The 21,676-nt window shown below is 42.9% G+C and overlaps 1 protein-coding gene and 2 pseudogenes across 2 annotated transcripts; 1 reads left to right on the plus strand and 2 right to left on the minus strand.

Moving 5' to 3' along the window:
* Nucleotides 1–1,209: 1,209 nt before the first annotated feature.
* On the minus strand, nt 1,210–1,328 carry LOC118939599 (5S ribosomal RNA; annotated as a pseudogene).
* A 2,373-nt stretch (nt 1,329–3,701) lies between these two features.
* LOC118939459 (zona pellucida sperm-binding protein 4-like) lies at nt 3,702–5,158 on the minus strand. Its single transcript, XM_090201600.1, has 3 exons — nt 5,037–5,158; nt 4,546–4,676; nt 3,702–4,243 (listed from the first exon to the last, which is right to left on the minus strand). The coding sequence occupies exons 1-3, from the start codon at nt 5,156–5,158 to the stop codon at nt 4,050–4,052; spliced, it is 447 nt and encodes a 148-aa protein (XP_090057726.1). The 3' UTR covers nt 3,702–4,049.
* Nucleotides 5,159–10,428: 5,270 nt separating this feature from the next.
* Nucleotides 10,429–21,676, plus strand: LOC110491050 (uncharacterized; annotated as a pseudogene). Its single transcript, XR_016487048.1, has 21 exons — nt 10,429–10,608; nt 10,708–10,766; nt 10,846–10,926; nt 11,027–11,151; nt 11,792–11,935; nt 12,241–12,339; nt 12,450–12,611; nt 12,751–12,850; nt 12,980–13,200; nt 13,848–14,004; nt 14,193–14,416; nt 14,712–14,832; nt 15,149–15,344; nt 15,459–15,573; nt 15,796–15,965; nt 16,061–16,158; nt 16,320–16,450; nt 16,773–16,962; nt 21,144–21,285; nt 21,393–21,489; nt 21,559–21,676. The product of XR_016487048.1 is annotated as an uncharacterized LOC110491050 (transcript).

The raw sequence follows: 21,676 nt of genomic DNA on the forward strand, positions 1-21,676 counted from the left end.
CGAGTGGTTAAGGCGATGGACTAGAAATCCATTAGGATCTTCCTGCGCAGGTTCAAATCCTGCCGACAATGAAAATGCTTTTTTTTGACCCCTCCGGAGGTTGAAGTTTAGTCGTGTTTCTTATACCAATCGCATCCTCTCAGATTTCCGCAAGTGCATAGGGATTAGTTGTCCATTTGGGATAGGACTGCAGGCCATCTGTCCCACTTCACACCTTTACACACCTGGTTATCCAGCCTTCTAGCTCTATAGGCCACAGTAGCATAGGTTACAGGTTTGTAGTCAAGCCACAGATTTCAGGTGAGATCCCATGATACACTCAACAATACAACAACACGATTCTCATGAATAACCATGAAGCCATTTGCTAAGATTTCCCCATTTTGACATGTGGAAACCTGTTGTCACTCTTACCCTGACGGGAAGCTCCAGACACTTTTTTTGGTCCTATCTGAGGCATTTTTAAATTCATGTCAAATTGGCCATAGGTGAGAAACCTTGTTAAACCCTAAAAGAAAAAGAAAAAACTCGATTGCATTGAAAATAACCATTAAGTCATTCAGGTTGCAGACTCCCCTATAGGCATGGTTTGAAACCCCCTCCTGACAACTTTTTAGCGCCTGCATGTCATGCACCTTTGTAAAATCCAGTTGAAAAATAATAAATAATAAAATAGTTGTCAGGAGGGGGTTTCAAACCATGCCTTAATAAAATAATTAATAATAAATAAATAATGTTAAATTATTACTTTCTGTAGGCTATGCCTGTTGACCCATTCACTCCTAACAAGCCTGTTTTCTTTTGTCAATGTTGTCGTGGCCGAGTGGTTAAGGTGATGGACTAGAAATTCATTAGGATCTTCCGGCGCAGGTTCGAATCCTGCCGACAACGAAAATGCATTTTTTGACCCCTCCGGAGGGGAATAGGGGGATTTTTTGGGGGGGGAGGGCAATCAGGCAAAACATTGAAGGGATTTTACAGGACCCTAATGGACTACAGACATTGACAGTCTCCTAGCCTAAAAACAAATGCTGAATGCACTGCCGAGATTTTGAGGGAAACGCACTGTCCATTATTTGATTTGATCAGGGCATGGCAGGGAAGCACTAACAAACTGCAGTCCATTAAAAAGACACAACATTATTAGGGTGATAAATAAAAGGGAGTTGCTCCACGCATGACACAAGAGAACCCTCTGCTGGAGCAAAACGCTTACAGCACCCGGTATTCCCAGGCGGTCTCCCATCCAAGTACTAACCAGGCCCGACCCTGCGTAGCTTCCGAGATCAGACGAGATCAGGCGTATTCAGGCTGGTATGGCCATAAGCGAAAGGCATTCTCTTGGTACACTATATAAAGTCAACGTGTCGCTTACTCTTAGGGGGACAGAGAAATGTCCACCTTGTGACACACACTGAAAAAGCTCAAACCTAGCTTACATTTCCAGCCCATATATTTCACTCTTGTGGGGGGAAAAAGGGCATATCCTAGGTTCATACTTATGACAACTTCATGGACTAGGGCCCTATAAAATACGGTGCGCCCAAACGGAATCACGAAATACAGGTATTAAACCGAAATTCAACAATATTCAAAAATGCTTTGAACTAAGGAGGAAATCAACTCAATGCCTTCAACTTCTTAGAAAATCCATTCATTTGCCCAAGTGAATCATAAGACATGAACAAAATGCATCAGCGATTCGTATTTCCACGCAACTTTCAGAAACTGCACAGGACTGCCCAGTTTCTGTGCGCATGCGTGCAGAGCGAGCGCATGTCTACACTTTGTGTAGCCGTTAGCGATGAGGCTAATGATAACCTTCTTGTGGTAGAGAAGGAAAGGCTTCCCATAAAAACCTTCTCAATCAAATGTTAACTGCAAAGTGGCCTTTGCCAGCCTGGCAGAATTATATCATGATTATTTGCATCAATCCAGTGGCCATTTGTTTTGCAAACTCCGCAATCACATGCGCTACAGCAACACCGCTTAACCAAACAAAGGTCTCTTCCTGGTGCACACTTGCCTAAAAAAGGGTAACTACACCCCAAAATCGACATGTCTTCTGTTTTTCCCAGACCTCAAAAGTGGTTCCCTGCTAGGGTTTTAAACGTTGTCGTGGACATAGAACATCCAATCGTGTTATATTGCTATTAAAAATGTGTACTTTTGAGAGCGAAAACCTGCAGAAGCAGAGACAAACGGTCGACCGGGAAATGTTAACGGAGAATAGGGGGATTGTTTTTTTTTGGGGGGGGGGGGGGGGGGAGATCAGGCAAAACATTGAAGGGATTGTACATGAACATTAGCCAGCTAAATAAAGTTAGCAAGATGCTGCTACACTTGACTTGATTTGTTCATGTTTAGCAACTCCCAATTAGCGCATTCCTCTAGGACAGGAAATTCCATTGAAAGTGGCATCAACTTCTGGGGATCCTGTCAACTGATCCTATTCAGTTTCAAACATCCATGCTGCACAGGCATCTGAACCATCCTTTAGGTTTAGTGCAATAACTAATTTAAACACAAGAGGTCACTTGTGCCTGTATTCAACCCAAACCCAACAACTATTCAGTCAGTGTTAAGAGCAGTTGTTTGAAACCAATCGGAAAGGCAAGCCAAGCTTGCCAGCCGCTCTTGATTTCCATTCGACTGACCATCAGTTTGTCACAACACTGAACTGTAGCAAACTAAAAGGATAACATTGAGTAAAAAGGTGTAGGTAACGGCAACATTAACCTTTTCACACGCGAGTTCCAAATATCTTCAACAGTTGCCCCAGTGGGAATTGATTTTATGCGCGTGATCTCAGAATGCACTCACTGTTCCAAAATGTGGACAGTTAACCCGCGCTGACCTCAGTCCAAGGCACATTACCTGCAATTTTTCTATAGGCCGTTTCAACTTCAAATTTTGCCTCAATTCATTCACAAAAGTAGCCCATTTTACTGTTGCAGACCATTTCGATTTGAGAATTTAATGAGCCGGACAAACTTTCCTTCAAAAGAAAGCCCAAGCACTTCCCCAGATCAAGTATACAGTCCTTGCACATTTAGTGTCTTCCTTACAATTAACTGTGAACATGCGTGCATTCCTATCAAAGTACCTTATTTTCTGTGTAACGTGTTGTCGTTTCTACTGTAGCGTACCGTAAGTATAATGTACTTAGCGCTTTATTAATTCGTTCTGATTCTTGCCTAGATTGTAATGGACACATGTTTAAAACACTTTGAAGGTGGTACTGAACATGAGCTAATGCTAACGCCATACAATGCAGTCAGGTTATCACATACGCGTATGTCAGACTTATGGTGATCTCAACTGGAGTACCCCAATTGTCTTGAATGCACTGAAGTCGTTAGCTGATTTGAACACAGCATCAGAGTGTAAACTATGGTACCTCAGGGTTGCCAGATCAGACCCCCTTTCCAGGGGTATTTAGCTTAGAAAAACTGTCTGCCCTACCATTTATTGTTCATAAATCGCCCATCTTAGTAATATTTCCTGCATCATCCTCTCCATAATACCTTCCCCCAAGGACTTCACCTCCCAAAATGGATTGACCTATATCTTGCAACTCTGTTTAGCTTTCGTGCTACGGTTGTATTGGATTTTTGATTAGTTAACTGTAAACTACTTGTCATGTGTACGCCGTAACAAGTACAAAGATTTGCCACATGCTGAAGTGGCCAAACTAAGTTAAGACCTCAGGAAACGGGCGCAGTGAATGGCATTCTGGGATTAGGGAGTTATTTTATATTTTCTAAACTAGATTTACATGTTCCAATGGTACGCTGCAGGGACCACTCAGTGATAACAAGCATGTGATCAGAATCTCCCATAAGTGTTAAATTGGGTGTAGATCTGGTGACAGACCGCACATGGCTCACATCTTTTTTTAAGCTCAAACCATTGTGACCACTCATGACCTATGGATGGGGGCATAGCCACGGTAGCCAAAATAAATGGCCTGCCAAGTATGATAGGTTGCTAATTACTCAGGAACCACACCTGTGGAATAACACTTGTTTAGGCCCTAAAACAACAAGTTACCCATTAATGATGAGATTCCAACGGGGTCGGGAGCCGCGGTCCTCGTTGAGGGTGGCCCAGCAGTGGTCAAGCACCAGCGCTACCTTGGGGTCAGAGGACCTGGTCAGCTCCACCTCAAAGTGCAGAGGCTGTCTCAGGTACCTCACCACTGGATAGTCCTCCTCCTGGTGGAACGTGTTATACGAGGCGTCTGGAACACAGAACAAGACAACCGGGGGTCGTGTTCAGTGGGCACCATCTGAACTTGTCCATTAAGAAAAGCTTGTTTATAATATCCTGTTGTGCCCCGATGAACACAAGCCATTTATAGCCAACACTGCCAACACTACCCCCCCCCCGCCCACCAGAGGCTTCTGACAAATTCCCAAATCAGCTCCTCACCGTTACTACATAGCCATACCTGTAGATCTCAGAACGCAAGAGTAATATATCACAAGGCTTACATTTTTGGGAATGGTTGAAAGTTGAAATTCTGAATTTGTACACGCTTACCCTGAGCGAGTCTCATTCTGACCATTAGTCGACCAGTCCCAGTCTCTGCAAAAGGCTCGTTGTCACGCAGCCTGGTCAGGAAGGCCAATGTGCGAGTGATGTTGACCACATAGTAGCAGGAAACCTTTAACCTTAAAAGAGTATGCAACTTCAATAGGGGAAATATGCAACTTCAATAGGGGAACTTCAAGCAGTGGAGTGGACACAGTGGTAGTAGAGGCACACTTTCCCTGTATACAAAGTATTGAGCAATTGGTGAAGGAAAAAGAGCTAATAGCTACAATTGTGATGCGTAATGCATTTACTGATATTCCTCCTCTGAAGACTTCAATGAGATTTCGTTCTCATACAGCATGAATTGTTGATAAACTATGTAGTAGAGGGGAATTGCTTATTACGGCCTACAGAAGCAAACAGTCCATAAATACACAGTACCCATCACCTCAGGGTAATAGTCATTTTACCTTCCTGGTGGTGCCACAGGAGTTCACAGTGAAGTGGAAGTAGGTAAGCGATCGTCACTGTAGGTGGGACCACAGGCGGGATCGCTCAGGGTCAGCTGACCGGGGTTCAGAACGGGAGCAGACTCCACCTTCACCGCCAGCGCAGTCATCGTTCCATTAGAGAAACACTATTGGAGGTGGGGGAGCAATAGACAGGTAGCCATCAGACCTGGGTTCTGTATTTGTTACACTTAATTGAGCTTGCCGAGCACAGTAGAACCAATGGAATAGCACCAAATGTGCAAACCATGCCCATCTGGTTCTCCAGATTGAATTGATGAATACACCTGAAGTCGTAAAATGTCTAACTAGTAATTTGTTATGCTAACTATCTAGCAAGAGGTTGCATAGCAACAGCATCAACTTCCGGTTGACAGGTGAAGAGCTAGTACACGCGACTGAAAGCATACTGTTCGTTTACAGGTTGGAACAACGTATTTCGTATGTTTTTGCGGTCCTTTTTTGGAACCCTATAAGCTTAAATGTTGCGGCATCCTGCAGCACATCTTGCGTGGTTCCGCATAATTCTATGGCACGTTATTTAAGTGTCAGCCAAGACGCAATTTACCACAATCTGCCACCATCTACCACAAACGGTGGCTCCATAAGCTCAAAACTTTCAAAAGTAAGAACCACTGTACATCTGACAACGTTATCAGATGTAACATTTTACTGGTTGTCTCAGATAAAAAAAATACTACTACTTTGTTCTCCTGTACCTCTTCTCCCTGCCTGTTTGTTCTTCTAGATTCTCCCCTTCCATCTATGTCCCCATCTGTGGCAAATCCACCCATGTCTCCTTTTCCGAACATTTTCCACCAAAAAATGTGTACAGTCTTGTAGGTAGACTCATCACTGATCCTTTCACCTTCATCCATCTCAGACGTACTCTCATCTGGGCTACCTGCACAGCCTACCTCAGTACAGATGTGCAGATCCACCAACCAAACGCACCACTACATTCACTTCCGAAACCGAATGTTTTGATCGAACACAACATTTTTTTAATAATAATAATTCAATGTCAGATTCCGCACTCATCTGGTACGTTGTGATTCAAACTGTAGCCCAAATGAGCGTGCTCTGGTGTCAATGCTCATCGGGAGAAGTCCTCAACTTCAAAACTTTGTTTTCTACAGCAAAGCTGGCTAACCTTACGTATTCACTACTGCACTTGTTTATTGCAATTGAATGGTAAAAACACATCCAAGAAACACCCACATCAAACCACACCCCCAAGACAATTCTTGTTTGCCTTCAGTCATAGCCGCTAGCATTTCTTAATGAGCATTGATGAAACACAAGAGCTGTGCTCGAATACCCATACTAACATACTGTATACTACATACTTAATGAGTATATACTGCATACTATATATTATTAGTTCATTTTAGTATACTGTAAACGAACAGTATGCTTTCAATTGCGCGTACTAGCTTTTCACCTGTCTACCGGAAGCTGATGCTGTTGCTATGCAACCTCTTGCTAGCTATCTAGCATAACAAATTACTGGTTAGACATTATATGACTTCAGGTGTGTTCTTAAATTCAATCAGGAGTTCCAGAATGCGCACATGAATTCAGAGCGTTGTCAGATTGTCTGTTTGTAAATTCAGAGCAGAGTAGACAGCCAGAGCGAATTTACGAAAGCACCCGAATGTCCATTGAGAACGCACAATGACTATACCATTTAGCTAAGCTCAGAATGACGGGAATAATCACGTCAAACATTGGGTAGTTAGTTAGATAGCCTATAGTTATTATTTTGTCAAGTTTGATCTATAAGTAGCCAGCTAACGTTAGGTATCTAGCTAACAACATACCGGTACATACTGCTGTACTGATAAAGCTATGTGGTTCGTAAGACCAGTGTAGCTAACAAATTGTTAGCCAATATAACGTGTAAGTTAACTTATTTAAAAAGTAATTACTTTATTACATTGCTCAACATTTTCTTAATATTTGTCATAATTAGTTAAAGCAATGAATTTGTATCCGCTCTCGTTGTACTTCGACTGCATATTTCCTGCCATTTTCAACAAATCTGGAAACGATGTGAAGCCACGCCCATTTTCTGAAGAATTGCATTATTGGCCCTAAAGTACGGAAATAGTGTCCTCTTCGTGTATTCCTCATATTTTGGCGAATTTAGTACGACATCCTGGAACATTTGGCATACTAAATATATCCATAGTATTTTTTTATTTCTATTTTATTTCACCTTCATTTAACCAGTTAGGCTAGTTGAGAACAAGCTCTCATTTACAACTGCAACCTGGCCAAGATAAAGCAAAGCAGTTCGACACATACAACAACACAGAGTTACAGATGGAATAAACAAACATACAGTCAATAATACAGTAGAAAAAGTCTATATACAGTGTGTGCAAATAAGGAAAGGATAAGGGAGATAAGGCAATAAATAGGCCATGGTGGCGAAGTAATTACAATATAGCAATTAAACACTAGAATGATAGATGTGCAGAAGATGAATGTGCAAGTAGAGATACTGGGGCGCAAAGGAGCAAGATAAATAAATAAATACAGCAAGGGGATGAGGTAGTTGGATGGGCTGTGTACAGATGGGCTGTGTACAGGTGCAGTGATCAGTGAGCTGCCCTGACAGCTGGTGCTTAAAGCTTAGTGAGGGAGATCTGAGTCTCCAGCTTCAGTGATTTTTGCAGTTCGTTCCAGTCATTGGCAGCAGAGAACTGGAAGTAAAGGCTGCAAAAGGAAAAATTGGCTTTGGGGGTGACCAGTGAGATTTACCTGTTGGAGCGTGTGCTCTGGGTGGGTGCTGCTATGGTGACCAGTGAGCTGACATAAGGCGGGGCTTTACTTAGCAGAGACTTGTAGATGACCTGGAGCCAGTGGGTTTGGCGACGAGTATGAAGCGAGGGCCAGCCAACGAGAGCGTATAGGTTGCAGTGGTGGGTAGTAAATGGGGCTTTTGGATTGGAGATGCTTAATGTGAGTCTGGAAGGAGAGTTTACAGTCTAACCAGACACTTAGGTATTTGTAGTCCACATATTCCAAGTCAGAACCGTCCAGAGTAGTGATGCTGGACAGGCGGACAGGTGCGGGCAGCGATCGGTTGAAGAGCATGCATTTAGTTTTACTTGCATATAAGAGCAGTTGGAGGCCACGGAAGGAGAGTTGTATAGCATTGAAGCTCATCTGGAGGTTAGTTAACACAGTGTCCAAAGAAGGGCCAGAGGTATACAGGTATACTATGATATATTTCTACAGGTATACTATGACCAATAAGCATACTAAATACTCAATTCATGTCACAAACAGTACAGTTAGTGCGAGTATTCGAACACAGCTAAGGCCAAATCAGGAAGTGCAGTCACCTTTTAATCCTGAATGACAATTGTCTTGCCTCATAGAGATAGATAAATCTTCTTAGGGCTGATCGATATGACAACAGCCAGTGAAAGTGCAGGGCGCCAAATTCCAAAGAACAGAAATCTCATAATTAAAATTCCTCAGACATACAAGTATTTCACACCATTTTAAAGATACACTTCTTGTTAATCCCACCACAGTGCCCGATTTCAAATAGGCTTTACGGCGAAAGCATCACTAACGATTATGTTAGGTCAGAGCCAAGTCACAGAAAAAAACAGTCATTTTTCCAGCCAAAGAGAAGAGAGTCACAAAAAATCAGAAATAGAGATAAAATGAATCACTAACCTTTGATGTTCTTCATCAGATGACACTCGTAGGACTTCATGTTACACAATACATGCATGTTTTGTTCGATAAAGTTAATATTTATGTCAAAAGAATCTCAGTATACGTTGGAGCGTTATGTTCAGTAGTTCCAAAAACATCCGGTGATTTTGCAGAGAGCCACATCAATTTACAGAAATACTTATACTAAATGTTGATGAAAATAAAATTGTTATGCACAGAATTAAAGATATACTTCTGCTTCATGCAACCGCTGTGTCAGATTTCAAAAAAAAAAAAAATCTTTACGGAAAAAACAAACCATGCAATAATCTGAGTACGGCGCTCAGAGCCCAAACAAGCCAAAAAGATATCCACCATATTGTGCAGTGAACAGAAGTCAGAAATAACATGATAAATATTCACTTACCTTTGATGATCTTCATCAGAATGCACTCCCAGGAATCCCAGTTCCACAATAAATGTTTGTTTTGTTCGATAATGTCCATCATTTATGTCCAAATAGCTACTTTTGTTAGCGAGTTTTGTAAACAAATCCAATCTCACGAAGTGTGTTCATTAGGAGCAGACGAAATGTCAAAAAGTTCCGTTACAGTCCGTAGAAACATGTCAAACGATGTATAGAATCAATCTTTAGGATGTTGTTCAAATAAATCTTCAATAATGTTCCAACCGGAGAATTCCTTTGTCTGTAGAATTGCGATGGAACAGAGCTCGCTCTCATGTGAACGAGCGTCACGAGCTCAAGGCATTCTGCCAGACTTCTGACTCATTCCCCTCTCATTCGCCCTCACCTCACAGTAGAAGCATCAAACAAGGTTCTAAAGACTGTTGACATCTAGTGGAAGCCTGTTGACATCTAGGAAGTGCAACATGACCAATATCCCACTGTGTCTTCAATAGGGAATCAGTTGAAAAATGACCAACCTCAGATTTCCCACTTCCTGGTTGGATTTTTTTCTCAGGTTTTTGCCTGCCATATGTGTTCTGTTATACTCACAGACATCATTCAAACGGTTTTAGAAACTTCAGAGTGTGCATATCTTAGCTTCTGGGACTGAGTAGCAGGCAGTTTACTCTGGGCACCTTTGGACAACTTATTCAGCCAAGCTACTCAATACTGCCCCCAGCCATAAGAAGATAAAAGACTCATCTATGCATCTGTGCCAATATAGTGTCTGTGACAGCATGGGCAGCGCCATTGAGGCTATCTTCATATTAAAGTAGTAACATTTCTTCTTCACAATTGTCTGAGCCCTTCTGATGACCTGATGGGACATGACTTCAACAGGGTCACCAGTAGGGCTCAGCCAATGAAGTTGGTAGTCCCACCCAGTTGATTACATTCAAATTGTGAAAGTGCATGCAAATGCAGCATTTTGGCCATTAGAGGCCAATATCTTTCTCTCTGTCTGGGCTACAATTGTAGACGGTTGGGTAATTATGCGTTTCACCTGTGAAAGGCTGTTGTGCTGCTAATGAGGGAGTTCTATTAACCTGAGCCGAGACGCACCGGTCCATGGCCCCTGACATGAATGGATAAAAGCGGTGAGGGCGGAGCACCCTTCTAAAATTGAACAGTAGCCTTACATTTAGGGTTTTGTCCTAACACTACACAGCTGATTCAGATTAACAAAGCTGGATGATTATTTGAATCAGCTTTGTAGGGCTAGGGGAATAAAAAGAAAATGTGCAGCCCTTTGGGGTTCAGGTGACTGAGTGTGGGAAGCCTTTGTCATAGGGTAGAAGTTGCATACCCCTGGGCTGTAGGCTGCACACTTTGGGTCAAATATCAGGTTCTGTAGCTGTGTATTTTATCGGAACAAATCTGTTCCACAATGATTATTTTCCTTAGCTCAGGGTAAGTAGTAGCAGGCCTAGGAGAGTCTTATGCGACGCAAACATTTGAGTTGTGTTCTTCCTCCTTTTAATCAATCATAATTTGTCAAATCCCTTACAGGTTGTTTTGCCTATTGATGGCAGCTGTGGGCATACAAGCACAACAGCCACATTCTATAAGTATGCATTTTGCACCCTGCAAATTTAAGCACTAAGCGTTTGACAATATTTTATTTTTAACTAACCTTTCCTATTCCAGATGACCTCAACGCTGAATGCCTTGGTAACGTTATTCGTTTGAGTGTCGCTCCTCTTTTTGAAGAGGTTGATGCTGTCTTCAGTGAGTTTGCCTCTTTATGATTCTCTTTCTCTCCTTTCATAATTCATGGCTTGATATTGCTTGTCAACTATTGTGTTCACACCATCTCCATCCCTTCCAGATGACACACAAATCATAAACCTGACGCCTGGCCTTGCTACTCAGTGTGGATTCAGCTTTAAATTTGACCCCATGGGGAATGCCATGTTTTTTGCTTCTCTTCAAAACTGCTTTTCCCAAAACATGGTAACCCTAGTAACTGTAGTGTTTGCTTGTACTTCAAATGGACAGTTTGCCTTTCAGTGTCACTGCATTTGCAACTCATACTGTAGCAATGTAATTTTATTTACCTTTGACATGGAGTCATGCTGAGACCAGGCTCTTTTGCAGATGAGCCCTGTATACAAAGATACAAGTCAATATTTGCATCACTAGATGGAAATAATTAAACACATTCTTCAGTAAAAAGGTCCTCAATAAGCCTGAGTTGTTGCTGTAGAGGTGCTAATACATACAATTTAGCGCATGGAGGTTATTAGAAGTACGGTTCCAGAAACATCGACGCAGTTTGACTTAACTCTGTGGATATCAAAAGGATCTCCATTGTTAGCCACCCCTGGGTCTGGTATCTCTTACCTCTAAGTTAACGATGACGTAAGGTACAGCAGAAGTTTATGGAGGGCTTTCAGAGGGCCAGCCAACTTTCTGATACAGACTGCAGTGATGTGAACTATTGAGCTCTTCTCCTGTAGTGTGGCTTCAATACAGTGGCAGCTGCATTCATATAGCCAATTTTGCCACAGTCTATAACTTGCATGAATGTCACCTGAATTTTGTTTTTTGCAATATAGTGAAGGCTTTTTTTTCTCTTCCCCCTTCATTTTAGGATGATAAGATGTTCAGCTTGGTCATGCAGTTCAGGCTGCCAGGAAACCACATGACTGAAGACCCTGTGTATAGAGTGGGAAAAACTTGTAGCTACACCCCCTGGACCTCCCGAGAGATTCTGTGTGACCGCAACTACATGGAGGCAAGTGAGCAGAGCATGCCCCAATGGACATGTTTACAGTCGCGCTTGTCATACTGCCTGTATAAATGATCTGTCTTAGAGCTACAACTGTCCAGTGTTTTCACTTCTTCTGCAACACAACCTAGAGGTCTTGACTCTCAATTCCACTCGCCTCTTCAAAATGCACATAGGAGAACTTTAGAGGTGAGGAATTTTGGCCTATTCTCAATGCATTTAAGGAGGGGAGTGGACAGATTGAGAACTGGCCCTTGATTTCCTATTGTATGGGAGGGAGAAAATGCATAGGGAATAATGGCCTTCTCTAGGTGTCTGTCAGAAGGACTCTTCCAGACATCCAAACCGTCCCCGAACAGACCACTGGGGGCCCGAAAGCAAAGAGCGGCAACTTCCGTAGAGGAGCTGAGGTAGCCATATTTCAGTTTCTGTAATTTCACTACAACATGACAGGATGGCGCTAAACAATGTGCGTTTGTTGACAATTTTGTTTAATTCATGTTTCCATTTCCTGAGACAGGCTGTTGCTTCAGGATACAAAATGACAGCAGTCGTCTTTAGTCCTAGCAAGAATGTCATGAATGTGGATGAGGTCCAAAGAAAGGGCTATGCAATAGCCAACACTCCCACACGGCTGGTGTTAAGAAGCCCTCATAATGCAGAAGAGACATACCTCCAGAATGTAAGCTGACCTCCATGAACTGGGTCATGTTCAGTAGAGCAAACATTTGGAAACGGTGGCCCTACCTGAACTCTGCAACATATTGTTAATACGGTGTGCCCTACTGAACATGGCCCTGATGTGGTTGCCCCCTGAACAGGTAGCTGGGGTTCCGATGCGGGTGCTCTCAACCTCAACCTTCTTTGAGCAGAAGTGGCTGGTTACTCGAGTAGATGCCACAGCTGTTTGTCCAACACCAGGTTGAGTGTGAAATAATTTAAGATCCTATAAGCCCAGTTCTTAATTGGCTCCAGACAAGACTTTCATGTAGTGTTCAGTTGGGAAAATGTTCTGTTTTGATGTGCCCTTGGCTTCTTGTTTCACTGCAGAGGCAGTGGCCTTTACTCCAGAAGTGATCACCTGGTACATGCCCAAGCACATAGACCCACTTTTCTCCTCTGATGCCTTCACCATGTTGGAGGTGTACATGGGAATTGACGCTAAGAGGCTGGACACTGAGGAAATGGCTGCCAGAAACTACTCTGTTTTAGTCACAGAGGCTCATATTATTGTTGAAATTCCGGTGGGGGCGGTTGGCGGCTATTTCAAGGTCAGCATTGGATTAGTAAAATGTTCCTGTTTAATTTCTGTCTTATTTGTAGAGCCCTTTTTACTACAGCAGTTGTCAGTGCTTTGCAGTAACCCTTTGCCATCTCTCATGGGTAAACTCCTAGAAAGGTTGTCTTGTGTAAAATGTTTCTTATTGAGCAATTGTCTGCTTAATCAGGCTAATATACAATGGATTGCAGAATTGTGTGAATTTTGCATAAAATTACATTTAAACATACTCTACCGCTTGTCTTTGCAGTTTGTCCTTTAGCCGCTTGAAATTTGAGACCAAATATCCACACTAAAGTATTGTTTACCTGACTTTTTAGGTAGCCGGTAGCTTTGCCACTCAACTGAATGCAAGGAACACTCGGCTGCTGTTTACATATTGTGCAAGTGTTTACTTTACGTGTCAGTTGCTCTGAAAATGCGCACCGCCGGAAATGCAAGTTGCCAACCATACACCTACCAGCTCTCAAGTCTGGTAACCAATACTTTCCTTTGGATATTTTGTCTTAAATTACGAGCGGCAAAAAGACAAGCGGTAGAATAATTGTATTTAACATTCTGGCTTATAAGGAACATTTACCTTTTTTTGCACTCCAATTGTGTATTACAGCCTGACTGCATCCCTCGTCTCCCTTACAGAGCCATATTCAGGATGACCAGTACTTTGTCACTTACACCATTGAGCCCATGCTTGAGTTGCTGTGGATCGAGGAGGTCGCACACGAGGACACCAGCTATAAAGTCCTCTTCCCTATCACAACACCTCTGATGGCCAGGCCTCCACAAGTTCGCAACTGTGAGTCTGGTTTAGTTGAATAGTGCCTATGGTAATTTGGGATGCCTGGGTTGTTCATTAGGCACAAAACAGAAGGAAATGTACTGAAACGGGGAGGCAATACCTGGACTTACCCAATAACAAATGTCAATTTTCAACTTCCATTGTACCGCATTTCAAAATGTTTTCCTTTGTTTGCCAATGAACAGACACTCCCTTAGACACAGTTCCTGAGCAGGCAGTGTTTGTGCTTGAGTTGGGGACCTTCAACCTTGATGTGGAGCTGCTGAACATCACCTTTCCCACCATGGTGCTAACTGTTGCAGAGTGCAACGCCAGGGGTTTCAATGTTCGGGAGCAGAGATCCCCGGACAACACCTTGAAGACCTTCAGGCTGGAGGTGCCCTTCTCAGACCCGGTGGTCTTTAAGGAGGTGTGTTTCTGTTAAATGCAAAGCCACACGCAGTGATTTGTACATGCCCTAATAAGTGGGCCACCAACAAAATATAAATGGCACAGATGTATTTTGTATCCCTCATTTACTCAAGTGTTTCCATTATTTTGGCAGTTGTGTGCATTTGATGTAGAGGAATGAGGGCAACGTTACTTTAAGTAAATAGTTTGTTTTAATAGTACCCATGTGTACTTAGTTGTCAGTTGATGTTGACTAGCGTTCTGTTACAACAATAATGCTGCCCAATTGACCAATGCTTTTAACTTCACTACAGAGAAGGGCGGAACAAGGTGTCACAACCTTCACTCTTCAGCTGATCTACGGCCTGGTCATCTTTCCAGAGTACGCGCCTTTCTCTCACTCTGCCGTTGTGGACGCTGTACTGCTGGACATTGGTATGTCTCTGGACTACTCCAAACTACTATTGAATGATTTCCTCTCGTTAATGATTGCCCTGAAAGGAAATTGGCAGTGAAAGCCCAACTAGCCATACTGTAGGGTTTTTCTATGCGGTCTCTCTACAAAGAAAATGTTAAGCTTTAGAGTAGTTGGACCCAGTTGTCCTGTTCCTGATTTGCCAGGATCGTTTTTATTCAGTCCCACCGTAGCAAAACATTTTGCAATCTAAACAAGGGTTTCGTCTTGACAAGTTCAAGTAGTACCTTGTTTTTTGTGCTTAATAATTGAACACAACCCTGTTTGTCCTTGTAGTGCCACCTTCAGTCACTGGCAACTGTGATCAGGAGAACTTCCACATCACTGTGGACTACAGGAACCAAGAGCCCTTTTTTGTGGTCTTGGTTGGCAAGCGGCTGCTTAACCATGAGTTTGCTCAACAGTATTTAACAGAGGGCGACACAGACTTCACATCACGTTGCCCTTCTCTTCGCCGGACGCAGTGTTTGAGGTACGACTCTCTCCCAAAACATGTTAACCTAAATTGCTGCAGCTAGCCTCGCTTTCCTTACCCTGTGTACATGCATACAATATTGGACTAATGAACTCTCCCATTGGTTCCCAGTCAGTTCACTCGTCCTCTGTCAGGAGCAGACTGGATGTGGCTCTGTTGAATCCTTACAACAACATGACCATCAAATACTTTTCCCTGGCTTGCAGCTTCCTCAAAACGCTGACTGGTTGGTTCTCAAACAATTACTTCTGATAAATAGTCGTTTAACATGGTTACCAAACCTGGGTTCCTTGCAAATACTGTGAGTCTAATAGTAGTGCCAGATGGGCATGGTTTGCACTTTTGGTGCTATTCCATTGGTTCTACTGTGCTCGGCAAGCTCAATAAGTGTAACAAATGCAGAACCCAGGTCTGATGGCTACCTGTCTTTTGCTCCCCTACCTCCAAGAGTGTTTCTCTAACGGAACGATGACTGCGCTGGCGGTGAAGGTGGAGTCTGCTCCCGGTCTGAACCCCGGTCAGCTGACCCTGAGCGACCCCGCCTGTGGTCCCACCTACAGTGACGATCGCGTCGCCTACTTCCACTTCACTGTGAACTCCTGTGGCACCACCAGGAAGGTACAATGACTATTACCCTGAGGTGATGGGTACTGTGTATTTACGGACTGTTTGCTTCTGCAGGCTGTAATAAGCAATTCCCCTCTACTACATAGTTTATCAACAATGTCATGCTGTATGAGAACGAAATCTCCTTGCCAGATGAACTTGAGGTGAAGCGGAATGCCACGACGTCTTCAGAGGAGGAATATCAGTAAGTGCATTACGCATTACAATTGTAGCTGTTATAGGGCATTTTTTTTCTTCACCAATTGCTCAATACTTTGTATACAGGGAAAATGGGCCTCTACTACCAGTGTCCACTCCACTGCTTGAAGTTTCCCCTATTGAAGTTGCTCACATCCCTATTTTTAGGTTAAAGGTTTCCTGCTACTATGTGGCCAACATCACTCGCACATTGGCCTTCCTGACCAGGCCGCGTGACAACGAGCCTTTTGCCGCGACTGGGACGGGTCGGCTAATGGTCAGAATGAGACTCGCTCAGGGTAAGCGTGCACAAATTCAGAATTTCAACTTGACCCCTAGCCTCTAAAAGTATCTTGGAAGGTCTCCTTTACAAAACCATTCCCAAAAATCTAAGCCTAATGATATTTCTCTTGCTTTCTGAGATCTACAGGTATGGAGTAACGGTGAGGTGCTGATTTGGGAATTTGTTAGAAGCCTCTGGTGGGGGGTGGGTAGTGTTTGCTATAAATGGCTTGTGTTCATCGGGGCACAACAGGATATGATAAACGAGCATTTCTTAATGGACAAGTTCAGATGGTGCCCACTGAACACGACCCCCGGTTGTCTTGTTCTGTGTTCCAGACGCCTCGTATAACACGTTCCACCAGGAGGAGGACTATCCAGTGGTGAGGTACCTGAGACAGCCTCTGCACTTTGAGGTGGCGCTGACCACGTCCTCTGATCCCAAGGTAGCGCTGGTGCTTGACCACTGCTGGGCCACCCTCAACGAAGACCGCGACTCCCGACCCCGGTGGAATCTCATCATTAATGGGTAACATGTTGTTTTTGGGCCTAAACAAGTGTTATTCCACAGGTGTGGTTCCTGAGTAATTAGCAACCTATCATGCTTGGCAGGCCATTTACTTTGGCTACCGTGGCTATGCCCCCATCCATAGGTCGAGTGGTCACAATGCTTAAAAACGATGTGAGCCATGTGCGGTCTGTCACCAGATCTCCACCCAATTTAACACTTATGAGAGAATCTGGCGCGTGTTATCGCTGAGTAATCCCTGCAGTGTATCATTGGAACTGCATCAATGTATGCTGCATCAAACGACTCTAAACCGCATTGTCTGAAAAGCATCTAAGAAATGTTTTGTACTGATGAGAAATAAAGGTCTTCACAACTTTATTCCACCTTTGCTTGTAAAACATAAATGTTAACGTTATCTAGTCTAAATAACAGGTTGACTTGTTTTACAGTGATGCGGTACAAGGGAGCCATGTAAATCTAGTTTAGAAAGTATGGAATCCATGTTTGTCAAGCAAGAACTCCTAGAATGCTGTTCACTGCGCCCGTTGCCTGAGATCTTAACTCAGTTTGGCCACTTCAGCATGTGACTAATCTTTGTACTTGTTACGGCGTACACATGACAAGTAGTTTACAGGTAACTATTCCAAAAGCCAATTGTTGTCACCTCCCCAAATACAACCGTAGCACGAAAGCTAAACAGAGTTGCAAGATATAGCACAATCCATTATTGGGGGTTAAGTCCTTGGGGGAAGGTATTGTGAAGAGGATGATGCAGGAAATATTACTAAGATCTGGGAATTTATCAACAATAAATGGCGGAAGACTATATAAGCTATATACCCCTGGAAAGGGGGGGGGGGGGGGGTCTGATCTGGCAACCCTGAGGTACCATAGTCTACACTCTGATGCCGTGTTCAAATCAACTAACGATTTCAGTGCATTCAAGACAATGGGGTACTCCAGTTGCGATCACCATAAGTCTGACATACGTGTACATGAACCTGACTGCATTGTATGGCGTTAGCATTAGCTCATATTCAGTGCCACCTTCAAGTGTTTTACACACGTGTCCATTACAATCTAGGCAAGAATCAGAATGCATTAATAAAACGCTGAGTACATTATACTTACGGTACGCTACAGTAGAAACGACAACACGTTACACAGAAAATAAGACTTTGATAGGAATGCACGCATGTTCACAGTTAATTGTAAGGAAGGCAATACATGTGCAAGGACGGTATACTTGATCTGGGGAAGTGCTTGGGCTTTCTTTTGAAGGAAAGTTTGTCCAGCTCATTAAATTCTCAAATCGAAATGGTCTGCAACAGTGAAATGGGCGCCCTTTGTGAATGAGGCAAAATTAGATGTTGAAACGGCCTATAGAAAAATCGCCTTGGACTGAGGTCAGCGCGGGTTGAATGTCCACATGTTGGAACGGTGAGTGCATTCTGACCACGTGCATAAAATCAACTCCCACTGGGGCGACTGTTTAAGATATTTGGAACTTGTGTGTGTGTGAAAAGGTTAATGTTGGCATTACCTACACCTTTTTACTCAATGTTATCCTTTTGGTTTGCTACAGTTCAGTGTTGTGCCAAGCTGATGGTCAGTCGACTGGAAATCAAGAGCGGCTGGCAAGCTTGGCTTGCTTTTCCGGTTGGTTTCAAACAACTGCTCTTAACACTGACTGAATAGTTGTTTGGGTTGAATTCAGGCACAAGTGACCTCTTGTGTTTAAATCAGTTATTGCACTAAACCTAAAGGATGGTTCAGATGCCTGTGCAGCATGGATGTTTGAAACTGAATAGGATCAGTTGACAGGATCCCCAGAAGTTGATGCCACTTTCAATGGAATTTCCTGTCCTAGAGGAATGCGCTAATTGGGAGTTTCTAAACATGAACAAATACCACGGTCAAGTGTAGCAGCGTCTTGCTAACCTTATTTAGCTAGCTAATGTTCATATTAAAAAAAGTTACTACATTTTTGATTTGGGTGAGCACTTTGCTACAGATGGACACGCTGGCCTAATTTTTATCTCAAGAATTTAAATTGGGTTACTATTGAAAGATGACTTATTTTTCCTACATTGTAATGGGCTACAATGACTTTGACCATGATTATGCACGCTGCAAATGACACTTTATTTTGCGGGTGCCTTTTCAGTATCTGGATGCATGTTACACCAAGCAGTGTAGTGAAGCAACTTTATTGGTCAAAACCATTCATTTGGGGGATCGGTTTGCAAATACTATCAAATCACGCAATTTTACCATTTTTATGAAATGGTATCAAAAACCTAAATTTGGCAATGTGGACACGGAGTAACTTTACAGCTGTTTATTAAATCAGCAATGTCATAGCAGTTTAAAAAAAAACAAGCTGAAAATGTTTTGTAGATCATAGGAAAAGACAACATTCACATGGCTGTGCAAAAAATGGGTAGTTCAGATTTGTCACTTCAGCTGCAACTATCTTGCTGTGCAAAATCCTGACCATCGTCTGTCAGCTCAAGTGGATTTGTACTGGTGTGGGCGTTTGTCTCAATGTAACATCTTCAGATTTCACAAATTCCTTTTTTGCTAATATCGGGCAGTTAAACAGTAAAGGATAAACCTCCCAAAGATGCAAATTGCTCTGGCGCATTGCATAATTCTTGTTTAAAATGAAGTACTTGTGTTGAAAAATATGATTGCCTTGATACCGACTGTCTATTCGGCAACTTTGGTTAAACCACGGTCAATTGATCAATATTCAGGTCGCCTGTAGTCTTAAAATTCTGGATAATTTAGAATTTTAAGAACCATTTAGAGGGACGTTTCACCTCATGTCAATGGAATTGAATATTCATGTTTGACATCCGTCATTTAACAAGCCATTGCAGTAGACATAAATAAATATTGTTGACGGAAAGCCCAATTTCTGTTCTTTAAAATAAAATAAAAACGTACTAAATCAGATTCATCCAGGTCTGATGGGCCAAAAGATCAGAAATGACAAACCACTGTCGTGACCTTGAATTATCTGAGGACTGTTAAATTGTTAAGCGACTCTAAATGAATCATGTTAGGATTTGGGGTGCCGAGGAAGCGGTTTTAAAGTTACCGTCTCCCGACTTAAACTCTAGACGGTAGAAATCTATTAAATTGATAGTGAACTTATGAACCATTACATCGTATCCTCCTTGCAGCTGCAGAAACCCCAGCCTTATGATTCAGTACTATACAAGTTGGTTTAATTGAATTACTAGCTAACTAAATAACACAGGCTAAACACACAGGTGACACAATATGACGGCTTGTTACAAGGTTTCTCCCCCCCCCGTTCCGTAAGGGACACTTATCGTTGATACGTTTTTGAACACACGAACCGGCACCAGCTTGGAGTAAAAGCATGAATGTATTTGAGGGATGCCGCTGTGGAAAGGTAGGTGGCTTGTCTTCTCTCTGATTGGCTACATGAGGTCACAATGTCGTTGGTTGTCCGTGGCTCCAATGACTAGTCTTGAACAGAACTACAGGATGGATTGTTCTGGAAGATGGGCTAATCAACCCTGTCACTGATTCCTCAGTGGGTGATGAGTAGGATGGTTTGGATATAGTAGCAGAATGGTCCCACTTATGTTCATTTTTCTAGGTACTTGTGAGTTTAGGAAAGTTCTGAACGTGTAGCTTGCGCCTCACGGTTTTCTGGTCTAATGTTAATTTCTATTACCGTTCCTCTTATGCACTCTGGCCGCCGGGGACGCTTCTGTCAGTCTGACCCGCTCTGATGTTCCTCGTGGCATGGCTACTTACTATGCACATTTTCTAGGGGTGTTTCTCTAACACGTTCAAAAGTGAATACTGGAACAATATTTCTAGCAGAAGACTGGTCAGATTAGCTATAGAAAATGAATGTCATATTGGTTTTTATTTTGTGATTTTTACTAGAAACGTGCTCACTCTACAGGTAGGAAGTCTCGAGCCTTTACATGAAATATGTTTTTTCAAGACAAAGGTGATTTTTGTTGGGGAAAGCCTGTTGGCAAAAACATGACTTTAGTTCATACTGGAGGGGGAGAAAGAACCCACTTCTGCTGTAAATTGATCTGATCCTCACAGGGCAGTCATGACACCACCACAAGACTTCGTACACAAGGCGGTTGGGGTTTGCAGCGTTTTCTTGTTCCTAACTTAGTCCCTCTCTCCACTGGCAGCTGTGAGAACCCCGAGGATCCATACCGTGTTGTCTTCCACCCGGTGGTAGCTGACGCCAGGGTCCACTTCCCCCCTCACGTCAAACGCTTTGAGGCCTATATGTTTTCCTTCGCCGAGGATGCGCTTGAGCCGAGTGGCCAGGTAACAAAGTTCACCCAACAATCTTTATTGGTTAATTTTGTTTGAGTGGCAATCATCCCTTTAAAAAAAAAAAATAACATCTGACACACCAAATCTTTGATTCCTAGGTCTTTGTCCATTGTGATGTGGTCATCTGTGATGCCAGTAGTCCGTCTGGCGGCCCCTGTAGTGGACAATGTGTGAATCAGGACAACCCGAAAAGAGGTAGGTCTTGTTTTATGCTTTTCAGACCCTGGCAGACCATAACTGAACTAATAGGTTCTCTCTCAACAGGTCAACGACATGTCAAAGACCTCTTTGAGGAGCGTCATTTATATGTTTCTTCTGGATACATTCTTTGGGTGTAATGTCTTGTTCTAACATGTCAAATAAAGTGTTCTATATAAAACAA

This window comes from Oncorhynchus mykiss, chromosome 16, assembly GCF_057628025.1.
Source record: "Oncorhynchus mykiss isolate SJ-2025 chromosome 16, ASM5762802v1, whole genome shotgun sequence".
NCBI lineage: Eukaryota > Metazoa > Chordata > Actinopteri > Salmoniformes > Salmonidae > Oncorhynchus > Oncorhynchus mykiss.